Raw genomic sequence first — 25,511 nt, 5'->3', positions numbered from 1 at the left:
TGATAGAAAGCATTTTTGTAAAGTCGTCCTTATTACCCAAAATGCTTTACCCGAAGAAGTACAAACTCTTGACAAGCTACTTGATTATTGAAAATGTTCCAAAGCACGCTTGGCTTGTTACAACTAAGTGAGAATGTGTAAATGATCCAGGATAATACATTTCTGAAAGTACTGGCTGCTTAGACTGTATGATCAGCTTAAGACCTGTCTGACCTATACGTAAATGCATATGTGAATGTGGTATAGTACTGTGACACTTTTTTTTTTATTTGTCCCCCCCCCCAGTTTTACAAAAATCTTCCGTGGGATGCTAGCAATGCCACTGTATGGGGGAGGATCATATCTGCTTTCTTGCATCACTGCCCCAGATCTGTGGGGCAATATTGCAGCAGCACATCCCTCTGGCCCAGATGTTGTGGACTGCATTTTTCACTGGGTGTCGCGCAAGTGGAGAGTCCAGGTACCTCCCTTCCCCCAGGATGGTCACGCACTGCATGCTGCTCAGTCCCACCTTCCTGCCCCAATCCCTCCATCTCCCATGCCTGCCAATCAAACACTGCTTGTCTGGGTCACAGTTAGGGCTTAACCCCTCTGTGCCAAGATTTCTTTGATTTTTTTTTTTGCAAAGGAATGACATTATCTGCATTAACTGTCACAAGTAGTATCCATATCCTCCCATTTTTAAGGGTCATTATTAAGGCAGCAGCTGAAGTGCTGTCTAGTTCTGTCTTTTGCACAAAGGAAGGGACATTTGCCAAACAAGTTATGAAAAATGGAAGTGAAGTGGAGGGGCTGGGTATAAGGCGATACTTTGGCCACCTTTGTATGTGCATGTTGGAAGGAGGAGGCTGTGTTGCCCAGACTTTACCACTAGAACAGGTAGAGGGGGGAGGAGTTTTTATTTATTTCATTGTAATTGTTAGCCAGTTAACCCTAGTTGATTCATGTGCATCTTTTTAGGGGGAGAACTATGAACACTTCTAAGTGATTTGCTCAGAATTGCACACCAGATGAAGTTAGTCAAACCTAGGACTACCTAGATGAAGCTTTTCAGCAGTTCATAGCCTTTATCAAAAGAAAGAACACAGGCAAGGAGAAAGGGGACATAGATGGCAGATGGTAAGGAATAACGCAAGAGTGACTTAGAGATTTTCAGAAAGGGTTATAGGACCTCATCTTCATTGCCATCTGCAGCAGTGTACTGTAGCTCGACAGAAGGCCTTGTACCAGAGACAGAGAGAGAGATTGCAGAAAGCATTGCACATGAGTAAGTGCAATGCAGTGCCACTTACATAGGAATTACCTTCAGCACTCTGGCAAATTCAGTGGACCGTGTCTGGTCTTTCTTCAATATTTTTGCATATTCTTATACAAGCGAAGGGTAAAAACCTTTTGCATTAAAATAGCCAAAATATCACTATAGATCAACTCTAACCACATTGTACAGTCAGCTAAGACAATAAATTGTATGGAGCTAAAATACAATGTTAACAAATGGCTTGTAAAAGTACTTAGAGTACTGTGCATACATTCAAGTTTCAGATTTCACTGGGAAGTTGAATTGCTTGCTTTATGTCTAAAATAATTTTGTATTAACCCAAAGTTCATTTCCAACCCTAGTTCTATGAAGTCTTGGAACAAAGCATGATAATCATGGAGTGTACAAGGTGCCTGGATCCAAGTGAGACAACGGCACAGGAGAAACCTCTGCTGCTGAACCTGGAAACACAGGATCTTCTTGTATTCAGGCCAAAGCAACAGGTAGAAATGTGTATTTTTATATGTTTGCATGTGTGTTGGGGATGGCGGGGGGGGGGGGTGGCTGCTTTTATGTGTACCACAGTGTCGTTAGGGAAATCATCTAAGACTGAAGATGCATTACTGAAATTTGTGGGCTTTTTTTTGTAAGAGCCTTTTTTTTTTCCTTCAGTTGTATGGTACACATAAAAGGAAGGCATCACTAAAATAAGAGACTGTGCTCCATTATTTTTGTTTTTACACAACTTTATCATAAACAGTATTCTCAATTTTCATCATACTGTGCATCTTTGTTTAGCACTGCCTTCCCCAAATCCTTCTGGTGAAGTATTGTCCGTACGTGTCCATTGCTGTGTAACTAAAATATGCCAACTTAAGAAGTTAAGAAACAAAAAATAAGTAAGAAAATTATTGAATTAATTTTATAATATTTTCCCCCACTTGACTTACCCTGTCTGGAATATAGCAAGTATAGCTCCAAGATTAGCATTCATAGTCCTCACCTATAGGACTAAATGAGGCAAGTGCATAGTTTGGCTGTGATAATTTTCCTGCCTCCCTTTTACCCATGATTATGTGGTCTAAAGGACTCAACTTGTAGATCTCTTCAGCCATTCAGCCACACAGTGTTTTACTAGCTGCCTAGCTAACGAGAATGGCCCCAGGCTGTATCTGTGTTTTTATTAATTAATTATAATTAAGTTTGTTTATTTGCATGTAAGCAGGCTTTTGTAATTCTTTCTCTGTTGAGGATGAGGGTTATGATTGTGTGTGTGTCTTTTTTGCAAACCAGGTCATTTTTTTTAATTATCTTTTAGTGAAGTTTGTGCTGTCTTTCCCCTCCCCCGTCACACTCCTAGAGAGCATATTTATAAAGTTCATAACCATTTGAGCTAAGTGACATAACTTTAGAAGGATACTATCATTTTAGATTTGCATAGTGGCGAGGACACCAAAGAATTGAAAACTTTTAAGAAATACAAATGTGAGGTGTGTATTTCCCCTCAGACCTCCAATCCACATTAGCTTGGAGAAGTCCATTTCTGCTTCTTTCAAACCATCAGCTGTTAAAGACAGTAGAAATCTTTTTGGAATTACAAAAGTTGAAAGTTACTACAGCATCCCTGCCCAACCTGTTTCTCAGCCACCCAAGAGGCCAACCTCTGAACTTGGGCCCCCCTCCCCCCCCCAGCAATTAATGTGGAAATAAGGCTTTACGCATTCACCTAGACTAATCAGTAGTGCTTATGTAGTTGTAGAGCCCCACTTGCTAACATCCAGTAGGCCCAGGCATTCTGTGCCAGATAAACTAGTGTCAGTCCTTCTATGCATGCACAACATGTCCTCAGGTGTCCTACCCTGCCAACATTAGGGTTAGTCGAACACCTTTTTTGACAAATTTTGCCATTTCATACCCCTTCATTTCTTCATTAGGTGCTATTCACATACTAGCAATCATCTGTCAGTGTCTGGGTCTGCGACTTGTACCTCTCAGCTGTACAGATTTTCACAAAAGGTCCAGATTTTTGCTGTTCTTTTTTGGTCTGTTTTTCATAAAATTTTCATTTTCTGGCAAATTAGTGGCAAATCATTAAAGATTGAAGTTAGAAACTAATGACAGACATTTGAGTTTCAGACTTCATACACTTCAGAAAATTCATGCTAATGCAAAACCTGTTATTCTATCAACTTTCTAAGTTTGTAAGAGCAATATTTAAAAATTGTCCCTATTTTTGGGCATTTGTCCCACTTTTATTTATGTCTTTGTCCAGATTTCCTAATGTTAGAGGTTGAGAGATATGGTCAGCATTGAGGGAATATTTTTTGGTTGGCAGTGGTGTTATGTTTGGGCTCACTGACTCTGACAATCCTGATATATCAGCTCAACTTTTGGTACACAGTATTTTGACTTCAGGCTTCTCAATGAACCATGGAGGCTGTCTTGACCAAGAGTTAACTCCTTGGAGCTGAAGTTGATACCAGCTCTGTTGAGGTCAGCCATACTGTCCCCAGGCTCGGTATTCCAGTGGTCAACCTCAGTGTGGATGAGACTGTTTGTGTGGAGGCAGCCTGGCCTTCTACCTGTCTACATTTGGTTCATTGACTCAAGTTGGTGCTGGCCCTGACAGTGCAGGCTACTATGTGTGGATGCCTTCCAATGTGGATCTTGACCACAGTGCCACCTGTGGAATTGCACTTCACCGTTGATGCGCATCCACTCTGCTACTGGTAAGCCTGGGGCGTTGTCAGCTTGAGTCTTCCCTGACTGCAATTTTTTTTTTGAAGCATTACCTTCTTTATTAAATCTTAATTGTAACAGCATAGATGCACATAAATTAATAGGAAAAATTGTGATATTTCTTACTGTTTTCATGCAACATACATATTTTCTTTTTAACAATCTCATTCACTCCTAACATTACATAAATCACTCAGTTCCTTTCTACTAGCAGTTTTTAGGAAAGGCAGGTCAAAAGGAAGCACTTAGACTTGTCACCCAGAGTCTTCTGACTGGATGAGGAGCCACCCCCTTCATTTCTTCCAGATGACCCCAAGTTTGGGGAAATCCTAGAAATGATTAAGGCAAAGGTAAGCTGAGCCCTGCCCACCTTTGCAATTGAAACTTAGACTGGAGGAGGTTTTCCAGTTGCCCAAGTTGTCTTCTTGAGGTCCCCCTTGATAGGATCATAACAGTTGGTGGCAGTTACCCTAGAAGTGCTCCAATGAAGTTTCTGCAATTCTAAAGAGGTTATACAGGATAATCTGTATCCCTAAATTTGGAAATCTCTGTCTTGTACCCTGAGGTTGTGACTGTGGCTACTCCTAGGAAAGCTCATGCACCACAGACCCTAGCCATCCTTTCTCATAATAAGGAACTGTGGTCTTTGAATTGCTTTAGAAAGAAAATTTGGTCATTGACCTTTACACTGAGAGCAATTTTATTTTTATTTTACATTTGATTACCGGGAAAGTCCAACTGGACAAAAATCCCTTTTTTTTTTTTGCGAAGGCCTGGGGAGACAATTTCCACATTTAACACATAACAATTATAATTACAAATACAAGGTTTACATATACATGATTTGACATTTGTGTTAAGCATACAGCATTGGATAAAAATGCATTCATGTAAATATTCTTATTAATAGCATTGTTCAATAGTCTAGTACAGGAAAGGAGCTAATTATTCTTGGATTTCTTCGTATTTTTTTTTTTAATCAGGAAAATGAGTGACTTCTATAGAATGTAAACCATGTATTATTAACAATCGGTGGGTGATCAATTTTCATAGGTATGCTACAGTGCCTGATAGCCTGTAGTAGGAGGAGCTAGAGTATAGGTACTGGAACAAAATTGCCACTTAAGGAGAATAGCTTTGCCATAGTCCTTGAAGGGTCTATATTATATGAACTAAAGTTCATATAATCGAATGCTGTAAACAGTGAAAATGGCAGACTTTGAACCCTTTATTGTGGGGGAGCTGTGCCCCCCACACCCCCTGCTAATTATAGAGCAAATTTCCCGATCTTCACTGTACCGCGATCTCACAAAAACACATCGATGAACGGCATTTTTGTGTGTACAGCTGTTTGATATAAGGTTAGGAGTCGGGCTGTCAACTCAGCACCATAAAAATCTACTGCCAATCATTAGCGGACCGGAGTTCCGCTGTGGCAACCCTTAATCGGGAAAAGCCAAAAAGACCAACAACATTCTTCTAATAGGAACCCTCCTTGAATACACGCTTTAGATTGTAATAAAAATGGGTAGAAGTATGTTTAAAGGTGAGATGTGATCTGATTTATGTGAGGAACTAGTATTACCTAGATAAAGAGTGTTCAGTATTTGTGTACAGGAGTATAGCCATGCATTGGTTAAGTGAGACTTGAGAGTTATTTTGAAGCGAGTTAAATTAGTAATAGATGTTATTTCTGATGGTAAGATGTTCCAGATTTTAGCTGTGTAGCTTGAGAAAAGGGAGTTGTTTGATTTATTGCTAGCTTTGGTAACATTACCAAGGATTTGCTACTCAAGCGAAGTACACGTTTGTTAGAGTAAGGAGTTAATAAGTTTTGAAGTACTGGCATTTTTTTTAGAGTGGTGCAGGATCTTATGTGCCAAGCACAGTTGGTAAGTTATTAGTTGACTGAGTTCTACCCAATTAATTTGTTTGAAGGCAGTGCAGTGATGTATCCTAGAGCTAGTGTCAGTTACAAATTTTGCAGTTTTGTTATAGCAGGTTTCTAATTTGTCTAAATCTGATTTCCTAAGCTTTGTGAGAACTGGCAATGCATAGAGAAGAGTTGTGAGATAAGAGGTGATGTTCATAGTGTTTCACTGTTGCAGTCATTACAATTGGGTTATCCTGCTGGCAGGCTACCCGCAGTTGGCCCGAGTTCCAAAGTCTAGGTCCGGCATCAGTTGCTGTTGCCTCCTCCCTGACGTCAGAGCGCCAGGGGTATAAAAGATGCAGCCGACGCCATTTTCTTCAGTCTTTCTTGCCGTGCAGTGCCCGAAGCAAAAGCAGTTCGCAGGTGCCGGTTGACCGACTCCTGAGATTTTCAAATTTGAATTTCAGATCCGAAGTCTTCATTAAAGCTAAGAACCCCGTTTGGGAAACTTTTTTCTTGCTCCAGACCGATGTCAGAAAAAGTTAATAATTGTATTTCTTGTGGGAAGCAAATACCTGGTAAGGATTTTCATTCTTACTCATTCCTTGCCTAGGCCCTGACAACGACATTGCTAGTTGTCGGTGGCAGAAGATTCAATTATATAATGCCGTCGGAACAGCCGACTACCGGAGTTTATAAAAAGCGCAAAGAAAAAGAAAAGGACAGGCATCCGAGGTCCAAAACAGACGAGACTTCCGCTAGGCCTGTCGCCGGTTCTCAGTAAGGCACTTTCGCAGCCCCTGACGCTCGCTACCTCAGAGCCACAGGCCGCTTCCGACTCCCACGTGGAGCCAACTAGGCCTCTGGAATCTCAAGGTATTGGACACTCAAACTAATCCCTCAGATGGGTCCGGAGCCGCTGAGCAGGCATCGGCTTCTGAGGGTGTTTTCAGGCCTACACAGTTATATGTGAAACCAGCTTCAGCTTCAAAGGCAAAGACTAAGGCAGCTCTAAAGACAAAGAAACAAGTACAGCATTCTCCTGGACAGGCCTCCATGCCTAAAAAACAGATGCTTAAAACAGCCGAAGACCTAATTACTTTCATCAGGGGTTCCCATCCCCCTCCTGATAAGAGGCCTAGGCAAGAGATAGAATATGAATCTTCAGATCAGGTTTCCATTTCCTCTGATTCCTCTTCTGAACAGGAATATACTCTTCCTCCCTATGAGGATTCTGATGCTGAAGAATCTATGCCTTCAGCCTCTTCTCCTGAGGATTATTCTTTTGGGGAGACCCTGCATACTATGAGGGAGCATTTCCACTGGGAGAGCCAAGATTACTCTGAATCCAAGAAAAGGCTCAGAGACTTCCTTTTATTACCTCAGCACAGGCCCATTGCTATTCCTCCTGTTTTAGACATTGTAGATGATGTATTTTCAGAGTCCGGTCTGTCTCCTGACTCTTTACCACCAGCTCCTGTTAAGCCAGACAAGATACTACAGGGTTCCTGACTCACATAAATTTCTTTATAAAAACCCTGCTGCTGACCCAGAAACTATCTCTCAGGGTCCCAAAGGGGTCAAGGCTTCCACTGCAAAAAAACCTGTCCCCTCTGATAGGGAGTCAAGGGCCCTGGACAGACGGGGGAAAAAGATTTATACTTCTGCTACCTTGGCTGTAAGAGCTTTAAATTGTCAGTTTCATATGCTTAAATATCAGCAATATCTTATGTCACTGCTTAAACAGAAAATATTGACAAATTCAGAATGTGCAGAAAACAAAGAAATGCAGGATTTATTGCATGCAGCTGAACAAGTGGGAAAGCATACTTTGCAATATGGTTTTGATTCTCTAGAGGCCTCCTGCAAGGCCGCTGTTACGGGTTCTGTCATTAGGAGACATGCTTGGTTAAAAGAACAGAATCTGCCCGATCATGTTAAAGCAAAACTATTAGATGCTGCATTACAGCATGATACCTTGTTGGTGTTAAAGCAGAAGAGGTGTTGAAGAAAATGGAGGACAAAGCTAAACCTATGCAAACAGTCAAGGATTTCTTACAGGTACAGCCTCCCAGATTTAGCAGGAACTGGCCTACAAAGAATTGGTCCTTTCCAGAGTCAGACAGGCCACAAAGAGGCAGATGCAGATGCTCCAGAGGCAGATCACAGCCCCAAGGCTCATACAGGCCTAAACAATGGGGTGCTTCTACCTCCAAACGTGGAGAGGAAAAATCACAGCCATACAGGAAACAGTCTCAATGACTTTCCCCTGCCAGCACCAAGCACTTATCTTCTGGCAGCTCCTTTGGGGGGAAAACTAGCACTTTTTTCACAAAATTGGCACATGATCACCCAGGACAAATGGGTCTTAAATATCGTATCACAAGGCTACAGGTTCCACTTCCACACCCTGCCAAGGCCAAACAGTATGCCAGACCTGCCACGCAATCAATGGGCAGAGGCACAAAAACAAGTTTCATCTCTCATGGACATGAGAGCCATTTAACAAGTACCACAGCAAGAGCAGGGACAAGGATTTTACTCAAGGCTATTCTTGGTGCCCAGAAAGGACAAAGCCTGGAGACCAATACTGGACCTGTCTATCCTAAACACATTCCTGGATATTCCAAAATTCAAAATGTTAACTCTGCAGCAGCTTCTGCCCATGCTGGGCAAGAAGGCTTGGCTTGTGACTTTAGACCTAAAAGAGGCATACCTGCATGTCCCAGTCAGACAATCATGCAGAAGATACCTCAGATTTATAGCTGGCTCAGTGCACTACCAATTCTCTGCACTGCCCTTTGGCTTATGTACTGCGCCCAGGGTCTTTACAAAATGCCTGGCACCAGTAATTGCATTTTGCAGGCAGAGGAATACAAATATATCCTTACTTGGGCGACTACCTTATTCAAGCAGAGAACAAGGACATTCTACTATAGCATCTGGCATTTGTAAAAAGATTACTAACAGGTCTAGGGTACACAGTAAACGAAAAGAAATCAAAACTCGTACTCTCTCAAGAGATAATATTCCTGGGTGCAAGCTTAAGTACAACTGCCCAGATGGCTTATCTCACGCCAGACAAACAGACAACTGACTACTTATTTCAAAATGTTGGCAACAAAGACCCAGTTATCTGTAAGAAAAAATCTGCGGGCTTTGGGCTTCATGGCATCCTGCATTCTGCCAATTCCATATGCAAGACTGCATATGAAGAAACTTCAGTGGTATCTAAAAAGTGTTTGGACTCAACATTGCCACAGCCTGGAAACAATAATTACCCTAATTCCCTGCCTGCAACAGGAGTTTCGATGGTGGGCAAAAGCCTGTCACCACAACACAGGAAAGCCATTCACCTTACCCACAGCCAGGCAGACATTGACAACAGATGCATCAGATTATGCCTGGGGGGCCCACATGGCAGGAAGATGTATTCAGGGCACATGGTCCGCAAGTCAAATTCATCTACATATCAATCAAAAAGAGATGCTAGCTGTTCAAAATTCCCTGACAGCCCTCAAGGATCTACTTCATCCAGGACAACTACTGATAAAGACGGACAATACTACAGTCATGTGGTACATAAACAAGCAGGGGGGCACACATTCCTACCCCCTCTGCAGACTAGCCATGAACTTGTGGGACACAGCATTGACTTACCAAGTACATCTGCAAGCACAATTCCTGCCAGGAAGGATAACTACTCTGGCAGACGAACTAAGCAGAAACCTAATGGATCCCCACGAGTAGAAATTGGATCCACAAGACTTCAGCATGATAACAAGGAACTGTGGATGCCTGGACATAGACCTATTTGCCTCCCCTCACAACTGCCAACTACAGAGATTCTGCACAAGGACTTATCTCAAGCAAGCATGGAAAGTGGATGCTCTATCTTTCAGCTGGAAAACCCTAACAGAATATGCTTTTCCCTCCTCTGCCTCTCCTCCCCAAGGTACTTCTCAAGGTCAGACAAGAGAAGCCAAAAATGGTACTGATTGCCCCAGACTGGCCCCACCAGCACTGGTACCCAATCCTAAAGAGCTTGTCTCAATGCCCAGCTTGGACATTACCTCAAATTCCTCACTTATTGACCCAACAAGACAGTCCGATACTGCACAACCAACTCAGGACCGTAAACCTGGCAGTATGGCGGATAATGTAGCCATTCAAGACACACCTCTCTCTAAAGCAGTGATGGATGTTATTTTGGAGGCCAGGAGGCCTAGCACCAGAAAATCTTATGCAGAAAAATGGAAGAGATTCTGTGCTTGGAACCAGGCACAAGGTATTGACACGATTGTTCCAAATATTCCTCAGATTTTGCAATACTTAACTGAGATGCTGGATAAAGGCCTTTCCTTTTCATCAATCAAAATTCATGCCTCTGCCATTTCAGCTCATTACAATACAGAACCACCTATTTTTTCTCCTCCATTACTAAGGCAGTACCTCAGAAGGGCCAAAAACATAAGACCCCCAAGGAGAGCACCAATACCTGCATGGGACCTCAACTATGTCTTGGAAAAACTCACACTGCCTCCGTTTGAGCCATCCTCTGCAGCTGATATAAAATTCTTATCCTGGAAAACAGCTGTACTCCTAGCAATAACCTCCGCTAGACGAGTCTGAGTTACAGGCACTCATGGCTGTGGAACCTTTTATCATTTTCCATCCTGACAGGGTTTCTCTGAGGACATATCCTACATTTATGCCTAAGGTAGTGTCCAGTGTGGCCCTTGACCAAACAATTAATTTGCCTACCTTTTTCCCAAACCCACAGAATAAGGGTGAGAGACTTCTGCATTCTTTGGACATTCACAGGCAGCTACACTTCTACTTAGACAGAACCAAAGCAATCCGAAAGACAGAACAACTTCTAGTGGCATATGCTGCAGGATCACAAGGAAAGCCCATCTCAAAGCAGACTATTTCAAAGTGGATTGGTCACTGCATTCATTTCTGCTATTCACAGCATGGCAAATCAGTGCCTAAGGGCATTAGGCCTCATTCAACCAGAGCAGCAGCCTTCCTCAGAGGAGTACTAACCAATGACATCTTAGAGGCTGCAACATGGAGTTCAGTGCATACTTTTACAAAGCACTATCACTTACCTTCTTCTTCTTCTTTCGGCTGCTCCTGCCACAGCAGATCACTTACCTCTCTACTCTAAATCCAGGGCAGGCTTTGCCACTGCAGTTCTGCAGGGCCTGATAGCCTCTCCTAATCCTATTTAGCACCAGCCTTCCAACTGTAGCATTGGGATTCAACCCAATTGCAATGACTGCAACAGTGAAACACGATGAACATAGTACAGTTGTGTACCTACCATAAATGTAGATGTTCGAGTGTGTTCACTGTTGCAGTCCAGGCTACCCTCCCACCATCCCCTTTTTTCCTTGCTGGGACTTATCTGTACTTCTCTATTCTATACAACCTATGTGGTGTATTTGCTTGTAGATGAAGGAAAAACTGTTTTTTGTGTATGCATGCTTATTGGCATAATTTAGCCTACCATTTTAGGGGCACCTGACATCTGGGGCAAGAAAAACTGAAGAAAATGGCATTGGCTGCATCTTTTATACCCCTGGTGCTCTGACATCAGAGAGGAGGCGACAGCAACCGACGCCGGACCTAGACATTGGAACTCGGGATGACTGCGGGTAGCCTGCCAGCAGGATAACCCAATTGTAATGACTGCAACAGTGAATACACTCGAGCATCTACATTTATGGTAATTACACAACTGTACTTTCTAGCTGTAGTGGTTTTTGTGTTGGTCAAAATATTTTTTTATTTCTATAAAGTGTACCTAGTTTTTTATGGAGTTTTTTAATAGTTAGGGCAATATGGATCTCAAATAGCAAACTGCTGCCGATTTCTTCACCAAAAAGATTTGTGTGTTGTATGGTAGAGATGTTGGTGGTGTTCAGTGATGAAATGCTGAAGGAGTGGGGAAAGGTAGTGTGTCTAATGGGGTAGAAAAGCATTATCTTGGTTTTGTTTGGATTCAAAATAAGTTGAGAATTAGCCAGGCTTCTACTGCAATGAAAGATTGATGAGTTATTGATTGTAGATGGTGTAGAAAAGCAGCTGCACATGTCCGTGTAGAATCATTGGTGTAATGAACAAGAGATGCATGAAGGATTGAGGTATGGAGATTGCTAGTAAAGAGAGCAAATAGGAGGGGGCCAAGGACAGAATCTTGGGGAAACTCCTAAGGTGTTGGGTAGTAGAGAAGAAAGGGTTTGTTGCCATTGAACTGTTTGCTGATGATGTGCTAGATAGTTTTTGAACCAGGACAGAAGAGTAGACTGGCTTAAGTTGAGTTTGGCAAGTTCATTTAAGAGCTTGCGTTGTGAGACCATATCTAAAGCCTTGGAGAGATCAAGAAAAACAGCAGAGACAATTTTCCATTATTTCTGTGGTGGCTGACTGTCAAAGAAGGTCCATAAGACCAAAAGTGGCGCTGTGGAAAGGTCAAAACCCATGTTGGGTATTGGATTGTCATTTTGTAGTAAGTAGGAAGTCTGTAATTTGTGTGTGTATGCATCTTTCCAGTATCTTGGATATGGGTGACAGTATAGCAATTGGCTGATAATTGGATAATTTTGTTGAGTTGCCGCCTTTGTGTGTAATGGGATAATTCTGTTGACTTGCTACCTTTGTGTAAATGGATAATGTATGAAGTTTTCTAAATTGATGGAACTAGTTGTTCAGTAATGGAATGGTTAATGAGGAAAGATATAGGGATGGAGATGGTATCCGCTGCAAATCTATGATATTTTGCAGGTAGTTTTATCTGCAGCTAGGGTAGTAGGTTTAAATTTTTTTAGTAGCTTCCTTATTGTGTTGGTAGGTATGGGTTGTAAGGAGGAGTTGCTGTTTTTGTCAGATGTAGGATTAATATGAGTGGTAGTGGAGGTGTACTTGGAGAGAGTTAGAATTGTTTCGGTGAAGTATTTGTTAAACTGAGTATCTGTACTGTCTAGGTTGTTAGTGGAAGATGGGGTGGGTGTACTAGCATTGCCTGGTAGGAGGAGGATGTTAGCTGCTCTCCAGAATTGTAGAAGTTGTAATGGTGTTTGTTTTGGATAGTAAAGTAATTATTTGTTTAGTCCTGTTTGATTAGACTGTTTGCCTTATTTCTGAGTTCCTGATATGCCTGTTTGTCTGTCTGAGATTTAGTAATGTGCCATTTACTTCAAGCTTTATCTCTATTTTTTTAGGAGTATTCTATAGTTTCTTTTGTAAGCCATGGAGCAAATTTGGATTTTATTCTAATAGTCCGTGAGAGGGCTAGTTTGTTTAATTTCACCCTCCTGAATATACTAAAGTATTTCATAGCATCTTCTAGGGAGATATATTTAAGTGGAACCCAATTGCAGAGTTTGAGTGTCTGTGAATTCTTGGTGGTTAAAGTTAGTTTTGTTTCGGATAGGATGGTAAGTGGTAAGCTTGGAAGGGTTTATTCTGTGTCTAATTAAGAAGGTGGGAAGGTGATCACTAAGGGAATCTGGGAGACAGACCGAATGAAATGATAGTCTATTTATTAATGTCCAGTCTAAGGTGGACTGTGCATTAGATGATTTATCTATTCTGGTAGGGACTTGAATAGTTTGGATTAAGCCATGGGGTTAATATGGTTGGTGGGATTATCGGAATTACAGGTGATCCAATCAATGTTGAAGTCATCCAAGATTATTGTCTGTTGGGGCGGTGCTCTGGAGGACCAATCCAAAGTATTTTCTAGTGTGGAGATGTTCTGACCTGGAGGGATATGGGATTATAAACCATTTATGCAATGAACTACATGACACATTTCAGGTTCCAGAAACACTTGTCAAAAGAAGCATCCAAGACTCTAGAAGGGCTACTAAATAGGGAGTTAAAAAAATGGTAATTTAGTCTTATAACCATATGCCTTACACACAGTGGCATGGATGGTAGACAGGGCAGCAGGTGCTGGCCTAGGTATGAGGATCAGGCCTGACTGCATTTCACAGAGTTCTGTGAAGATGCAAAAAACAGTTTCATTAATGCCTTTTGTGATGGAAACCTGCTGTTCAGGCAGGCTGCAAAATATGATCCAGATGTGACAAGTAGGTGAAAACATTTGTATGCGGAGATTACTTGGGCTCCTTCATATCCCCTCCCATACCATAGTCCTTTTACCTTCTGAACATCTGAGCTGTGGTAAGAAAGGAGGCATTAAACTTGCTAGAAAAGAGAGCAAGAGGTCCCATTAGATAGTTAAGGGGTAGGCTTTTACTTCAGAATCATTTTTTGGTGTCCAAGAAAACTTGGGACCTCGGACTCGTATACAGTCTGAACAGCCTAAATCAGTTTGCTCCAAAAGAGCCCCTTTGAACGAATAAGAGTAATCCACATTACCATGTCTGCAAAAATTAGACTGGATGTGTGTTTTGATATCCAAAGCACCTTTTTAAGCATCAGACTAGAAAAGGAGTCAAGGAGGTTTCTTCACTTCTTATAGGGACAAGCTTGTATCAGTTTCATTCCTTTCCACTTAAGCACACCTTAATCCGTATAGTGTTTACATAGTGCATGGCAGTGATTGCAGTGCATCTCATAATGCAGAGGACCAAGATGTTTCCATACCTGGATACGTGACTACTATTGGCATCCCACTGTGGATAGGGGATAAACATGAGTACAGTGAAATGCCGTGTGATGCCCACACAGTCCATCACGTTTCATTGGGTGCAAGATGGACGTGCTATGTTTTCATAGGTTCATTGGAGATTACTAGACTAATGGCTCAAGGGCCCTTAAAAGCCCAGCCAATATAACCCAATTATATCCAATATATGGCCCCAGGAGCAAGAGGATGGCATGGATTTGTGCCTGTGCATTGAGTATTGTACAGATTGCACATGTCCATAAGGGACATAGCACTATCCTAGGTGTTAATTTGCGATTCCCCATCTATTGATCCAAAGTGTGTTTGAAGAGGACCAGGGAAGGGTTCTACTTTGAATAGGAAGCTTATTTCAGAGAAGGGTCTATCTCTTGAGAGATGTAGCTGTCTATCCAATATGTTTTGTTTGAGTCGATGACTAAGTTTAGATCCCTATATTGGGCGACCCTTGTGCTGTTTGACTTGCGGATGTGTAGCAGCTCCTTCAAGGCTGGATTTTATGCCTTGTAGGTCAGGCATAGGTCTCCCCTTAATAGTCAGTAGCAGACCGAGTAAAGGGCTTTTAGTCTATCCTCATAGTTCATGTTTACCCACTGTATTTTCTTTATGAGGAACCTCTGAGGTCACTCCAGCTGCTGTAAGTGCCTAGTCAAATAAATGCCAAATGGTGCTCTGTACTAAGTTATTGGTCTAATGAGGGCAAGGTACTGTGGGACTATAATTTCCTTGTATCTGGATGCCATACCTTTACTTATAAGTTGTGCCACATAGAAGGATTTTGTCACCATTGTGGACACATGGCAGTCAGTGTTCAGGCTGCTATCTGTGTACGTAGATCTGTCGCCTCTGTGCTATCGATGATGTAATTTGCATGGGGTATTTGACTTCCCAGAGGGTATGATGATGCATTTTTCTGCATTTAGTTTTAGGCCTTTGTTCTAGCACCAGTCATTTGTCTATTCTAAACCCTCCTGAAGGATATCTATATTGCTGGGGGATTCAGAGATTGCTCCCAGCTTACAGTCGTTGGCAAACTTCGTCATCCAGAGGCCTTTCACATTTGGCTTGACTTCAGAGATGTACATTCTGAACAGGAATGGTCCCAGTACTGAGCTCTGGGCACACCCCTAGCCTCTTGTTAGATCTGGATTTACCCACTTTAACCACATGTGCCCTATCTGTGAGCCTACTGGCTATCCATCTGGTAATGGAGAGATTTATGCCCAGTTTTGTGAGTTTGTTTCTAATACCTAAGTGGGGAATTTTGTCAAATGCCTTGGCCAGGTCCAGGTAGGTGATATTTACTGGTTTACTCTCATCCATTGCCTTTAGTGGCTTTCTCATAGAAATCCACCAGATTAAGTAGGCATGACCTGCCCTTTACAAAGCCGAATTGGGTCTGGTCCAGTGTTTGGAGGTCTCCTGTGTCATTATTTATCAGGTCCGTGATTATTCTTTCCATGGCCTTGCATAGAAGGCTAATCAAACTATGGATCTGTAATTTTCCGGATCAGTAGATGGTCTCCCATTATGCCGATGGATGATTGTTGCTGTCCTTCACTCTTTTGGGACAAAGCTAGTCTCGCGGCTGTGGTTAAACAGAAATCGTAATGGGCCTGATAAGTCCTGATTTAAGCTGTTTGAGACAACCTGGTATATTGTCAGGCCCCATTGAAACCATTTTTTTTAGCTTTAGAGAACACAGTGGCAATCTCTTTGGTGGTGGAATGATGGAAGGTATTTTTGGGGGGAGAACTAGGGGTGGTGGAAAGGTGAAATTTGAGCCGAATTGTTTGACCAGCAGGTTTGCTATGTCTTTCAGCTGAGTATAGGTAATGCTATCTACAACTAATTCCTCAGATTGTTAGGCGTTGCCCTTAGGATTGTGGACATAACAAAAAAAAATGTCTTAAAGTTATTTTTACCTCAAAGTCTGCTGTCAGAGACTTGGCTAGTACCCTGATTCGCTTGTTTAGACTAATGAGGGACTTGTTTCTCTGCTGTGCACATTTCCTCTTTCTTCTCGACAGGATTTTTTTCTTTTGTTGTATAACCAATTGATGCTAAGGCTCTACCAGGTGGCTTGTTTTTACTATTTGACCTGGGTTTATTTCAGTCTGCTACTGTCATTTTTATGCAGTTGTATATATGGTCGTACAGGGCTTTTGTGTATGCCTTTGCATAGGTTTGTGGATTTTCTGGATTTGGGGGAGCTTGGAAGCTAACTATACCATTCCTTAATAGAGGGTGATTACCTTGAAGAAGTTCTTAACGTTTTTGGGTTTAGGTGGGGGATTAGTTTTTAACATTATTTTAAGGGAGACTGGTTTGTGATCTGATTTTACTACTAAGGACATAGCACTGGGGTGGGGTGGGGTCCAGCACTCTCCCATATTTGTGAGTACCAGATCTGCAATATTTGCTCCCGTGGTGGGAATGCAGACCAGATGCTCCAGGGCATTTGTTATTATTTTATTTATTTTTATTTTGCATTTGTTGACCGGGTTAGTCTAACTGGATATATGTCCATTTTTAGTAGAGGCCCGGGGAGATAAGCTCCAAGACATGATCCAAATACAATAATACAAGTACAAACAAATAAAAAATAAGAAATACAATCTAATATTCTAGTAAAAATAGCAATTTTCCTGATATGGAAAAAAAATGCATCAACAATGGCAACATGTATTTCAGCGTACAGGTTGTAAAACGATGTAACACTGAGGTAAAAAGTCACAAACAGTGCAAATTGAAAGAACTTAGACAACAATGCAGGTTAAGTCCGAGGTAGATAAAATTAAATAATCATAGTAAAAAAGAAAAAAAAAAGAAAATCATCAGTACTTGCAACATGTGTATTACAGCAGAAAGGTTAAGCAGGATCTAACACTGAGGACCTGCAGTATAATATAGTGCTATTTTTAAGTATGGTGACATAGTATAGGTTAAGTCAGAAGTGAAAAAAAAGGGAGTTTGATGTGTAGTATTGTAGCAAAGGATTTGCTTAAGAAAAGATATATAAAGAGGATAGACATAGTGAAAAAGGTAGATCAGAAAAATATAATAAGGTGGGAAAATGTAGTAGATGATGGTAGGCAGTGGATAGGTACGTCAAGTTAGTAGAGGTAGATGACTAGTCTGGTCTGTGGCAGGGGCATAGCCAGTATGTTTTGAGGAGAAGTTTAATTCTGTTTTTAAATAGAGAGAGAGAGGTGAGTGAGGTGATGTCATTAGGGAGAAGATTCCAGGATTTACCTACTGTATTAGAGAAGAGAGAATCCCCAGCTCTGTTATTAGGTTGTGAGGTGTGGATAAGAAGTTTGTGGGATGATCGTAAGGACTTTAGGTTTTTATAGGGGGTGATGAGGGTAGATAAACTTGGAGTATTAGAAGGTTTGTATAGGATGTTGTGGGCAATGGTTAGTTGGTGAAATTTAATCTGTTGTTGTAGTTCTAACCATCCTAGCTGTTTTAAGTTTATACAATGATGGGTTCGGAATGGGTTGCCTGTAACAAATCGTGCAATGTTGTTATAGGTAATTTCCAATTTGCTGAGGTTATTCTTGGAGAGATTAATAAAGATGGGAGAGGCATAAAGGAGTGTAGAGATCAAATGGGTGTGGGCGATAGTAGTTTTAGCAGTAGGGGAAAGGAATGGTTTAACCCTATAGAGACTGCCAATTTGAATTTACAAAGTCAATAAATCTTTGGACCTGTATGTTAGTGGTCGTGCATGCCTCCCAATTAATGGAGGGTCAGTTAAAATCACCCATGAGTATGATATTGAGCTGGATGGCGAGTGATTCTAGTAGCTTCAGATATGATGTATGGGTTTCCTGATTCATAGTGGGGGACGTGTAGGTAGAAAGAATATGGTAATGGGTTTTTCCACATGATTACTTAGACATGGAGTAGATCAAGCATGTCATATTGTTTGACCAGCCTTTTGGTGTGCTTATTCTTTATGTAGATAAATACATCTCCACCTTTAGGTCTTCCATTTTTAGTGGGTGGATAGACTGTATGAAAGGGATTATGGCCATGTACTGCCGGAGTGTTTTCCATGGCTGTGAACCATGTTTCAGTAACTGTGCAGACGTCAGCATTCTTCAGGGTGAGGAGAACTTTCAGGGAGTGTGGTTTCTTGTTGAGACTCCTAGTGTTGACCAGTAACACCTTTAGCTTATTTCGAGTAGCTTTTATGTTGGAATGTTTGTTTGGCAGTGCCTAAAAAAGGCATTATAGGAGTGGATAATGTTCTAGCCAATATCCAAAAGCCTAGATGTGACAGGTGAAGACTATCCCTGGCAAAGCAGCATGGCCTATCAACCATGTCCTCCCAGGCTAATGTGTATTGGGCCCTTTTAGAATGACACCAGCAGCTAAGCCAATTGTTAAGGTCCGTCATTTTCTCCTGGTATTGTGGCATCATCCTTGGACATGGTAGAATCTGCTGAGTGCTACCCTCATACCTGCCTGTGATACACATTCTGAAAGCTCAATTGTGTTTGTCTTCATATAGTCCAAGGAGGTAGGCCTCCCATCATTTATGCCTACATGGACTATGACTGAGTCGGGCCACTTACCCTAAGTACCAGTATGAGTGCTTCTGAGATCTGGCAAATCCTGGCACCTGACAGGCAACTAACAGTAATATTGCCCTTCTCCAGCCTGTTAAGAGGGACATCAGTGTTTCTCACAATGGAGTCTTCTATCACCAGAATATTGAGTTGTGGAGTGTTTAGCCTTATTGGTTTGATAGTTCAGGCACAGTGAAATGTGACTTTGTGTTGTGATAAGAATTTTCTTGTTTGAGTAAATGCAGACTTTGAGGATTGCACCTGAAAGGTCTTTGAGATTTATGTAAGTGACATGTTAGCACCTTCACACATGTGAGTCTGTGTGTATGGTCCTTTGTTGGTGCGGTGAGTGAGATGTGTGACTCACTGACAACCTGTTGCTTTTTGTCTGTCTTTGAGAATCTAGCCTCCAATGTCAATGTGCAACTACATCTGCACATACTTTGTCTGTTTGAGAATTAAGTGGTTGTCCCTGTACATAAAGCAATTGTTACATTGCTTCATGATACTTACGTTCACCAAGCTGGATGCAGAGGTAGCAGGAAAGTGCCCAACCATGATTGCAGGTCCTAATGTGCACTTGAGTAGGAGTGAAGGGTGTTTGTAACCAGATGAGTGAAATGTGCTTATGTGGTGTAATCTGCAGTTAACCTAACCAGCGATGCTGCTCAGTGCCAAATCAGGTGCCGTCTGAGCAGCAATAGTCTTGGGTGCTGTAATAAGTATAATAAGGAAACTATCACAGTAAACTTTCACAGTGTAATGAAAAGTATAATGTTTCTTCAGGAAATAATTCAGTTAATATGGACCATAATGTTACAGATTCCACAAAAAGCAAGAGGTGACAGAAGTTCTGTGTCAGAGGTTTGGCAGTGTCTTTTTATATGGTAATAAACCAAAAAGTTGATAGTGGACCAAGGACACAAAGTTCAAAGTATAAATAAAAAAGGTCCTCAAAAAGCTGAACGGCTGTTTTTTCCAACACAGTTAAAAGTACAGGTAAGACCTTTCATGAAAGTTTTTCTGTTGCTGTTCAGCTTTTTGTGGAAATTTTTTATTTATACCTTTTTTATATGGTCCCAAATGTCCAGTCTTACACAAGTGCTTTGCATTGGAAACTCTGGGTACAATGGAATTAGTTGCTGGATCTTTTCATAATGCTGCAAGTATAAGGATCGCTTGAAGTGGTGGATTCATGATCCCAGCTGGTCTCTGGGCAGACCCTTCCAATCCAGTACTCCAGCAGTACTGGTCTTGAAGGATTTTTCTGTTTTAGGTTGCGTGTTGGGGTGAGAGTATTGTCAACGGCAGTCCCATCAAAGGAGCTTGGACACAAACAAAGGCTGCTCTGAATGTCAGTGTTCTAGAAGTCTACATTATATTCTCGAAATCTGACAATGTCTAATCCGACATTGTCAACACAAGAATAGCTTAAGTGCAGAACATCGAACGGGTAAAATGAAATCTCCATAAGGTGATATTTCCATTTACTTCAATGTTGTGCGGTCTCAGACTTGGTATATTTAAATAGTGGGGGGTGTAGGGGGGCGCAGAGGTGCTTGCCCCCCTGCCTACACCCTTTAGATTTTCTTTTTTTTGTTTTTTAATTTATTTTTATGAACATTTGAAATTTTAAATAGTTCGATCAATAAAGGTCGACCTTTAGTGATTCGAACTATTAAACTTTAGATGTTCTAATATAGCCCCGTTCTAGATATGAGGGCAGTCCTCCTGACACTGAAGGTGTTTTAGACTCCTTTTAGAGTGATTTTACCATGCATGCTAAGATCACAGTGGTGGTATGAAATTGTTGTCCCTTTTGCCAAAAGGTCATGAGAGTTTGGGAGTGGGGGTTTCAACACACTGGCTTTCCTTTAGCCAGCAATCTCCTAGGAAAAAAAAAAAAAAAAAACTCTTTAGCAGACAGGCTCAGCCATGGGCTATAGTTGCCTTGCTGTAGTCTGTTTTGTAGCCAAAATCATTTCCTGGCATTGGAGAAGCATTGCTGCAATGTGTTTGTGTCCCTAACCATTTCCAAAAGCAGCAACTTTTCCACCCCTCATTACTCTCTCAAGAGGATTTTCCAGCAGTGCTGTCTTAAAGAAGTGGTCAATACAGGTTTCCCTTGTTTCTCCTTATTGTCCAAGATTCTTGAGAAAGCTAGGATGTACAAGGCCAAAGTCATTCTGATAACTCCATTTTGCCCTACTAAGGCCTCACCACCTGCACAAGGCTCATCCATCTTTAGCCAACCAGGAGATAACCAAGTTATTCATCCAGCAAAGTCCATCTGAACCCTTACTCTGTATGACTAACCAAATTACTTGCCTAATTTCAGGGATGGCAATGGACCCTTTGATCTCAGACAGGGTAGTCCAAATACTACTTCTCCAAGACCAAACAGTGGGATCCTTTCCATATGGGCTACAGCTTGGGGCTTAGAGCCTTTCACAGATCTGGTTCCTTCTATTTTGGAACACTTCTACCATTCCTTACTCTGGCTTGACCCACTCTTCACAGTTCATCTAACTCTTTTCACCATTTTGAACTTCCCTCAAGGTTCACTCTCTTTACCCTTGGCATCTATAAAAAGTTAGCAAGATTTTCTTCAAAGATAACTATTACTGTGTCTGCCTGTTAAGGATCCAGTTTTTCATGGGACCTGTGACGATGTGAGATTTTGCCAGCTATGCCAGGAAAAGTAGGGCAGTGGATGTGTAACATATGCCAGCACAGCTAGCTGGAAGTTAGTAAAGAATTATATGTTTGAATATTAAACTGATTTTGTACAGATGTGTGTTGAAAAATGTATCTGTAAACCTGCTTGTGTTAAAAATATAACAGTATGCCCTGATGGTCAAAAAATATACGTGCATTATTGTAATTGTTTAAATGTATATGTTTAACAGAGGATACTGGAAGAGAAGAGGTTAATCTAAAACTTTAAAAATAGTAAGAAATTAAATTACTGGGCCTAGGCTGTAAAGATGTTCTCACAGTTTTGAATAAAGCCAGAGACACAGGGTCTCTAAGAAGTATGGTTTATTAGCTGCTGTAGGAATGAGTTTTATGACTTCTAGGAGCTGCAGCAGGTCTTAGCAAGGCTCTGTGTGCGTGCGTGCGCGCGCATGTATGTATGTGTGTGTGTGTGTTATTGACACACAGGTGCTAAATCCTGGCAGTTTCTATCAATGGGTGGGGGTGGGTTACATGATAACCAGAAGTCAGATGACCAGATGTAAGTGATATCATCTTGGAATCCATCACTAAAATAATGTTTAATACTAGATGAGACTGAAGTCTGAGCACTGTGTTTTGGAAACCTGACATTGAAGGATCACTCAACTACTTCATCTTGCCTTGCTCTAGTAAGTGACCAGGAAATAGTAACTATTTAGATTAGTTAGGAAAGTATAGTGAGATTAGTTAAGTACTGTTTTTCTGTATCTGTGTGAATCTGTTCTCTGTTTTAATATTTCCTGTGGCTGAAACTATTCAAGGAAAAAACTATCTTACACTTGTTGAAGGTTTACCAGTGGAAAAGTGAAGCAAACAAAGAAAAAGACCTCTGGTATTCCACCACAGTAAAAATCCACCACGATAGAGTCCTGTGTCAAGCAGCAAGCAAATTTAATGAAAAAAGTAAAAACAACATTAAAATTCCATAGTGATAAAACGATAAGCACTTTCGGCTGTTTAGCCTTCTTCAGATCGTTACCTTTTGATAGCAATGCTTAATATTTATACTAAAAACTAATCAATAAGGCTTAAAATCAATTAACTTCAAACCAATCATGTCAATTCATTCTTAGTCTTTATTAGAATATCCAGTAATCTTTCTTTGCACTACTAAGTAGCCAAAAGCTATGATTTAAAATTGGTGCCAAAAATATGCTAATATACTATGTTGGCCCATCCTACTTAAGCTATATGCTAATATGCACTTCTGCCTAGTTTTTTACTGACTATAAGTGCTGAATATATCATTCCAATAGATTTAGTTTTGCATAGCTTCCCTGTTTTCACTTTGCTGCCATCCAGTGGCCAAAGTGTAATACTAGCTTTTTAAAAGTTTTTCAGAAGCATTCTTTACAAGCAGTCAAGAGGCCCAGGGAGCAGAACTTCTCTGAAGAGGAATTGGATTCTGGGGAAGACTCTTTGGCATATTCCTCTTGGATCCCTTCTCTGTTGGAATATGACTGTGAGGAGGAAGACTGTATTAGCCTAATTCTCCCTTTGAAGAACTCTTTGATACTATTTCTCATATGATGGAATTCTTTAAATGGGACTGTTCTCAGGTTTTTGAAATTCTGAAGAAAGATTATGAGCTCCTCCATATGGAGTTCCCTAAGCCCTCTGCTGTCACTCCTGTCTGGGCTGCCCTTTTAAGTAGCTTTTCAGCAGCCTCAGTGGCCCCAGATTATCAACCTCCAACCCCTAAAACTTTTTTCTGGGCATCCCTCAACCTCTTCAGGAACAGATTCCTTTCTTCCCAGAATTACTTCAGGGCCTTTTGGCTCTAGGCACCATTCAAGATGTGCCCCCTTCCCAGGAGGAGAAAGGGTTTTGTTCCAGAGTGTTTGATTCCCAGGGAAGGAAGGTACTTGGAGACCCATGCTGGACATCTCTCAGCTCAACAACCTTTTGATGATCCCTTCCTTTCTGATGTTATCCCTGTTTCCTCCTCTTCGTCCTCAGGCTTTCCTGGTCTCCCTGGATCTTAAAGATGCTTATCTTCACATCCCATAAGTTTTTGCATTTCTCTGTTTCTTCCTTGCATTTTCAGTTCTTTGCTTTGTTCTTTGGCCTTTTGACTGCCCCAGGGGTTTTAACCAAATGCCTCATTCCTGTGATTGCTTTTTTGCAGGATGGGAGTTTCAGAATGACAGGGGTTCAAAATGCTCCTTGTCCTGATGACCTATTCATTCAGGCTTCCTCCCCCAAGACCTTGCTTCAGCACCTCCGCTATACTGTTTCTCTCTTATAAAGCCTAAGGTTTACAATAAACTTCCAGAACTCTTTCCAGATTCCTTCCCCTGGATCATATTTTTCTTGGTTGCAGTCTCCAGATCATCCCTATGCTAGCTTCCCTGCCTTCTCCCAAGGCTCTTGCTTTAATCACCTTTTTTCAGTCCTTCTTCAGGTATCAATTATACCCAGGGAGTTTGTAAGGGAAGTAGGTTTCATGGCTTCCACCACTCCTATGCTACCTTTTTCCAGTCTTCACATGAGAAAGCTTTAGTAGTTCCTAAAGTCAGTATGGCTCCAACAGTTTCATCCTCTAGATTTTCTAGTCCCTCCTCTTCCATGCCACAAGCATGCTCGAGCTTCAGTGGTGGATTCATCTGTTTCTCAACCCAGGACTTCCTTTTCAGCCCACAGTTCCCTCTCAGAAACTTTTTTTTTTCAGATGCTCTGACATTGATGGGAGCCTCCTTCAGTCCCCTCAAGGTCCAGGGTCTGTGGCCTCCTCATGAGAGGTCAGACCACATCAGTGTCGAGGAGATGAGAGTTTGTTTTCACCCTTCAAACATTTCATTCCTTTTTTCTTCTAGGGCTTCTCAAAGTCTTTACAGACAATGCCACAATGATGTGGTACATCAGCAAGCAAGATGGGACATGATCTTACCTTTCCAGGCTAGCTCTTCAAGTTTGGGATCTAGCTGTCCAGTATCAAGTGACTCTTCAAGCTGTATACATTCCTTCAGAGCACAGTATAGAGGCAGACTCTTTGAACAGGTCCAAAATGCAGACTTGCGAATGGCTGCTTCACAGAGGTGTTTCTGGATATTGTCCATCAGTGGGGTGCTCCTCAGCTAGATCTTTTTGCCTCCCCTTTGAACAGACATCTTCTTCCTTTTTGCTCCGGAGTCCCTAGTCCTCTGGCTTTGAAGGTGTCTTCTTTTTCTTTTGGCTGCTCCCGTTAGGGGTCGCCACAGCAGATCAACTGTTTCCATTTCTTCCTGTCCTCTGCATCTTGCTGTGTCACACCAACCACCTGCATGTCCTCTCTCACCATATCCATAAACCTTATCTTAGGCCTCCCTCTTTTCCTGTTACCTGGCAGCTTCATCCTTAGCATCTTTTTCCCAATATACTCTGCATCCCTCCTCAGCACATGTCCAAACCAACGTAATCTTGCCTCTCTGGCTTTGTCTCCAAACCTTCCAACCTGGGCTGATCCTCTAATATACTTATTCCTAATCCTGTCCATCCTCGTCACACCCAGTGCAAACCTTAACATCTTCAACTCTGCCACGTCAAGCTCTGATTCCTGCCTTGTTGTCAATGCCACTGTCTCCAACCCATATAACATAGTTGGTCTCACTACCCTCTTATATACCTTCCCTTTCACTCTTACTGGTGCTCGTCTGTCACAAGTTACTCCTGACACTCTTC

General features: G+C 41.6%; 2 protein-coding genes across 2 annotated transcripts in view; one reads left to right on the top strand and one right to left on the bottom strand.

The window, feature by feature from the left end:
• Positions 1 to 25,511, top strand: part of HAUS4 (HAUS augmin like complex subunit 4) — a 770,196-nt gene that overhangs the window by 373,686 nt on the left and 370,999 nt on the right. The window contains exon 5 of the mRNA XM_044058014.1: positions 1,621 to 1,761. Coding sequence (XP_043913949.1) covers positions 1,621 to 1,761 — 141 coding nt within the window. The remainder of the gene's footprint in view (positions 1 to 1,620; positions 1,762 to 25,511) is intronic.
• PRMT5 (protein arginine methyltransferase 5) overlaps positions 1 to 25,511 on the bottom strand; it is a 1,996,504-nt gene that overhangs the window by 1,745,536 nt on the left and 225,457 nt on the right. The window lies entirely within an intron of this gene.

Source organism: Protopterus annectens, chromosome 16.part0, assembly GCF_019279795.1.
Source record: "Protopterus annectens isolate FY-2018-M chromosome 16.part0, PAN1.0, whole genome shotgun sequence".
Taxonomy (NCBI): Eukaryota; Metazoa; Chordata; order Ceratodontiformes; family Protopteridae; genus Protopterus; species Protopterus annectens.
The sequence above is the reverse complement of the archived record's forward strand: the minus strand, read 5'-3'. Positions and strand labels throughout refer to the sequence as shown.